The 5,776-nt window shown below is 40.2% G+C and overlaps 1 protein-coding gene across 1 annotated transcript; it reads left to right on the top strand.

The window, feature by feature from the left end:
* Positions 1–855: 855 nt before the first annotated feature.
* On the top strand, positions 856–4,864 carry LOC106154117 (uncharacterized). The gene is made up of 4 exons (XM_013528371.3): positions 856–1,010; positions 2,943–3,016; positions 3,993–4,262; positions 4,570–4,864. The coding sequence occupies exons 1-4, from the start codon at positions 969–971 to the stop codon at positions 4,751–4,753; spliced, it is 570 nt and encodes a 189-aa protein (XP_013383825.2). The 5' UTR covers positions 856–968; the 3' UTR covers positions 4,754–4,864.
* Positions 4,865–5,776: the final 912 nt, after the last annotated feature.

Genomic DNA, 5,776 nt, shown 5'->3' with positions numbered 1-5,776 from the left:
GAGCGAAGGTCACAGTGCCCGGCAGAGTTTTAAATTGTTGTTTCATACTAAGTGAGAAGGACGCGGTCTTGACTAGACTCGCGGTTCACCACTCACTGCAGCACGCCGGACTGTGGTAGTATATGATAAGAGAACAGAGCTGTATCAGTAGACTATGGGAGATATTAACAGCCTCATGGCGAGTGTAGACATGTGATACCAGACAGGACGTGGTTTTTGCTGCACTACGATACGTGCAAGCAATGGCGGTTCCAGGGGAGAGGGATGGAGGGGGGGGGGGGATGGGTCACGTGCCCCCCCTCCCCTAAGCTATAGGCACCACCATATCCCTGCTATAACAATCAAAACAAGGCCAACCCAAAGAATGATTCCATCCCGGTACCCTGCATATATTGGTAAAACAGCCTTTTTCTATTATTAATATATTATATATATAAGATATTTTTAATATATTATATATATATAATAAATCTGCCCCCCCCTCATAAAACATTGATCCGCCACTGCTAGGGGTGAAGTTCGCATGTTTTAACAATAATAATAATAATAAATAAATAAATAAATAAATAAATAAATAAATAAATAAATAAATAAAACTGTAAAATTATTTCAAAGCTGTTAAAATCGAGGTTGGTTACAGCGGCTTAAAATGTCCACTTTAACTATGTTCTGATAAAGATGAAACTTGTCGTCCTCACAAACATCCTATTGATTTAAAGCAGATTCTGCGTAGACAAACTTCTGGCGGTACGTAAACAACCCGCACCTCTGCCTCCAATACACCAGGCGGTCCCTGGTGCCACTGTGTCACGTGCCCCAGTCAGCTGTCAGCGCACGTCAATCCAGGGACGCTATAAAACCAACAACGATCTGTCTCGGTTCTGTGTTTTGGGAAAGGTGTCGACAAGAAACGCCGAATCCCGCCGAAAGAATCTTTGGAAACCAGAGCTCTACTAACAGAAGTCACCATGAAGCTGATTGTAGTTTTGAGCATTTTTTGCCTGATTCAAGTAAGTTCGTTTAATTCAGCTTTTATGATTAAATGAGATTATAATGTTGGTCCAAGATGCTTTCTTGAATAATTTTAACAGCTTTTATAAAGATTTATTGTAAACAGCACTGTTGTTCGTCTAGAGGTTTCTGTCGTGATTTTTAAAAAAAGCCTTCTTTTTATATGCAACTTCATGAGATAAAAACGTGCAAACTGCATGCATGAATATTGTGTCCGCAGAACTGATGACAGTACATGTAGTTTTCAAAATACTCGCTGTATTCATCCTGACTTCAGATGTGCGCGAACTGAGACCTTCGCACACTACATATAACTTTAACAGGTGAAAAATGTTGAAATCAAGAATCCTTGCTTAAACCCTTCAGAGTATAGTCGTACGTATACGTGACTTACTGGGAAGTGAACGTGTTGAGATGCAGAAAGATTAAAGTTGAGAACTAGAAAAGCACTCCGAGAGCGCAGACCTCCGCCAAGGCAGCAACGTCTCCACCCAATGCCGTTTCAGCCCTAAATTTTCATTCTATAATGATTTAGTTTTTTTTTTTTGATTATTGATTATTGATTGATTATTGATCCGGATCACCACCAAAAACTAATCATCTGTTCGTTGGCCCACTTCTGACAGTTCCTGAAAATTTCATCAAAATCCGTCCATAACTTATTTTTTTTTATTTTTGATTATTGATTGATTATTGATCCGGATCACCACCAAAACCAAACCACTTTAAAGTTAACCCATTTCTGACCTACCCTGAAAATTTCACCGAAATTCATCTATAACTTTTTGAGTTATGTTGATGACAGACAGACAGACAGAAAAACAAACAAACAAGGGTGAAAACATAACCTTCTTGGCGGAGGTAATTACATTACATTTACCATGGGAGACGTACGATTTCAAAATTGATATAAGTTTTATTTTAACAATAGCGTAGAAGCTAAACGAAGGCCGTCAATCCGCACTATATTGCACGATCACCGTCTGCCTCCACACGGAAAGGGTATACGAGCACCGTGCGGACATCACATGACATATGGAATCTAGATGGAATCAGTTTCAGTATGAGCTACGGCCGCTCTAGCATACAACGCTCCCTATTCAGCAGACGATTCTTAAGCCGGCAATGCATCTCAGCAAGGAATACGTAGTAACGGTCAATGAAAACATGTCCCTCATATTTAAATTTAAATCCACAGTTTCCCTTGTGAAGCCATTTGCAATAAGAGCAGAGAAAAACGATGAAAATATAGTTGGTTGTAATACGTGACTCGTCTATCTTTAGAGTTGTCAACAAGTCAGCAATTTTGGTACTCAAAATACGTAGGTTGATTGCCTTGATATTATACAGAGAGAGTTTTATGTTTGGTAATCGGATACCTATCACGCACAGAAGCACCGTTTCTTTGAGTCAACTGAAATTTTAAAAATTTGGTTAAGTAACTTGGTGTAACCACTGCGCCTTTAGCGTTCAAATCGAGTTTAACTTAACACCGTGAGTAAATAATGTAAGAAATTGGGAAGAGTTCTTAATTTTTTACGAACCCGGACTAGGAGCAACTACACTGGTCGTACGATCTAGTCTAGTGTCCAGCTATTTTTCGGAGTTGATGACTAAGTCTCCCCCTCCCCCAAATAAATAAATAAATAAATAAATAAATAAATAAATAAATAAATGGTGAAAGTGTGCAATGAAATCCCTGAAATAAATATATTGAAAATCGTGGTCTGCCTATGAAGACGCGTTATGTTATGAAACGTACACAAGCAATTAATAATCCTTTCTTAGGAGCTCTTGTGTTTTTGTACCCCCCCCCCCTCCCATGACAGCACATGCAATTACAGCTTTAATGGCCGGGTGGCTCCTGTGCGAAGTTTTATGTCAGAGCTATGTTGAAATTCTTTGTTATCTAAGTCAATATATTCCCTTAGGTTGCTTACTGCAAGTCATGTGGAGGGAACCAAGACTGCGGACCTGACGAGTGCTGTGCTGCTGCCCCTTATGCGTAAGTTCCCATGTCTCTCTCTCTCTCTCTCTCTCTCTCTCTCCATCTCTCTCTCTCTCTCTGTGTGTGTGTGTGTGTGTGGGGGGGGGGGGGGGGTTGTGAGCGTGCCAACTTCAGCAAGCAATGCCTGGGTCCTTCAGTGGGTTTCAGTTGACCGATAAAATTACAGAAGTTCTATGTTTAAAAAACTCACCGTTGCTAATTTTTCTCCCAATCAGTTAACAATTAACCCACGTCATATTAACGATAGACAACCTGCCCTGTGCTATTTCCTGCAGACCGCCAATTATCTGGTTAACATGTAGTCATTTCCCCGTGATCAGTAGTTTTTGATGATTTAATCGACTAGGTTCTCTGGTAATTGCAGGTTTCATGATACAAAAAAACGAATGCTCAATTTTTGGTAATATGTACCTTATTACAATCACATGATGGAAATCAGCATCAATCTGAGCAATTTGTTTAGATCACATAAATCTGCACAGTAATGTTTATAACCTCGACAGAATCCTGGCTAATGACAATTAATGTATGTATCTGACTCCACTCTTTCACCACTATACGATAACGAAAACTTTGGACCACATATATAGGTAATCATTTAATATTCAGGGATATGTTAACAATTGTTGATCGGATATTGTGAAATTTATGATCGGATATTGTGTAAATTTCTTGTCAATAACTAGTTTTTAGTCTATTTATGATGTGATATATATTCGCTTCTATTATATAAAATGCGTTTCTGCATTAGATTAATTAGACCTATCTTGTGCTGGCAAATTGCCTTCGTGGTCCTTTTTAATTCTGCTGGAAGTTCATACCAAGCCACTAGAATATTAAATTTCCTCTACGGCAATTAATATCATTTAGTCAACAACTTTGGTATATTCAAAAGTTACTCTCAAATCGCATTTTTAGAAATAATTTTGTACATCGGTAGAGAGCACTAACTACTTGATGGTACTGTTTCCAGTCCCCGTCACCGTGAAGGCCTCCACCGCGGAGAGTGTACCCCACTGGCGGAGCTCGGGGACACATGCGCCATGCCGAGCGACCGATTGCAACACCGACCCCTGGTTTGTCCTTGTGTTGAAGGACTGGAGTGTATTGGACGCAGGCCTTCAAAGGGACAGCCGACATTCCTTGCCCTTCTATACCCCACGGGGAAGTGCGTGGACCCGAATGCGTGCTCCAGTAACCTCGACTGTGATGAGAACGAATGCTGCGCCATTGTTGGCACTGGGTTAGTAGTTTATTCTGTATGCATTTTCTTTTGTTACCATTTTAGTTTATTCTTTTTCACGTCTGTTATCGACATTTTCCATTTATACCCTTCTTATCTTAAATAAAGATTATTTTTACATTTGTCATTCTTTGTACCCGGCCGTATATTTCATAGAATTTCTCTAGAATATAATTTATACGGAGAGTCTAAATGTTTTGTTTTGGTTTTTAAAACTGAGTTTTTAGAAATTTAATCGTTTTCCATTTTATAAATGCATCTTGAGTGCACCTACGTTATTTTTGTAATTTACATCTTGTTCTTCTAGATTCGATCCACCGAAACGGTGCATTCCTCTAGGAGGAGAAGGTGAGAGGTGCGCCGCCTCGTACAACCCAGAGCGCCCCCTAGGGTGCCCCTGTGCTGAGGGGTTAACATGTGAAGTGACCGAAGGGGCGCAGAAGACTTTCTTGTCCATCCTTCACCCCACCGGTAGATGTCGCCAGGCGTAAACTTTGACAGCTTTTCATGCTGAAATGTAGACCTCTCGTAGGTGTCAACTTACACGAATTTTGTTGACATTTTATGGACATTATGAATAAATATATTGTCCTCATCACACGCACTCGATCCAGTTTTGCCGTTTTTTTTCCCTTCGTTTCTTTCAGTACTGGATGCTGTAGACTAAACCATTTGCAGCTTCTGTATCACGATATTCAACCATACCTTATATGATTATAGTTATGATAATAATAGTTTAAATTTTAAATAGGATAAACAATAAAAATAGGAAGAACGTACGGAGGAATTACTTACTAGTTTATAGGTGTATGAACGTCTTTTACACGTGGCAGTCCTCACCACAGCTGACCTGCTGTGGTACCGTATAGTTTAGTATAGGTGTGACAGGAATGGTAGTCCTCTTAGACTATCTACGAACCGTACTCCGTTCTCCATTACTTTGTACAGGTGACATTCGTCCTATTTACTAACCCCAATACCCCAACCAAACCCAACCTGTACTAGCCACATGGGAGCCCGGACTTCCATTCCTAGGACTACCATTCCTATTACAGAGGCCCTCGTAATCCAGACACATGCGAGCAGTGGAATGCTGGGTATTTTCATTCCTTTTAGCGCAGTAGGGCCACCCCCAGGGGGGTTTGGCTACCATTTGGGCGTGGTGGTCAAGAGGGTATAAAAAGAAACCGCTGGCCCTCACTTACTTACTTCTTTACTTGCAGTTACGTTTATTCTCATCTTCGTGCAAACTCACTTGCTGTCGGCTACAGATATTTTCAAGTAGCTATTTTCAAGTAATAACTTTCGGGCAGTTTTCTCCAGAGTCTCAAGACAGTTACCTGCACGATTTTAATTGTACTTTTCAATTGAGGATCGTATTGGCAGTGCGTTGGCTGAATAAGGAATAAAATAACTTTTGGAACAACAAGTGGACTTCTTCTTTCTTCATACCGGTATATCATCTTATCACCGGGATAAGGAGACGAATACAAGCAGAAAAAGATCCCCGCAAT

Source organism: Lingula anatina, chromosome 8 (genome assembly GCF_051362555.1).
Source record: "Lingula anatina isolate TDL-2025a chromosome 8, LinAna3.0, whole genome shotgun sequence".
Taxonomy (NCBI): Eukaryota; Metazoa; Brachiopoda; class Lingulata; order Lingulida; family Lingulidae; genus Lingula; species Lingula anatina.
Note: the sequence above shows the minus strand (reverse complement) of the source record. Positions and strands in the feature narration are given on the sequence as shown.

Coding starts and splice junctions, on each gene's coding strand:
- LOC106154117 (XM_013528371.3), top strand. CDS start 969: ATGAAGCTGATTGTAGTTTTGAGCATTTTTTGCCTGATTCAA. Junction 1,011..2,942: donor GCATTTTTTGCCTGATTCAA/GTAAGTTCGTTT, acceptor ATATTCCCTTAG/GTTGCTTACTGCAAGTCATG. Junction 3,017..3,992: donor TGTGCTGCTGCCCCTTATGC/GTAAGTTCCCAT, acceptor TACTGTTTCCAG/TCCCCGTCACCGTGAAGGCC.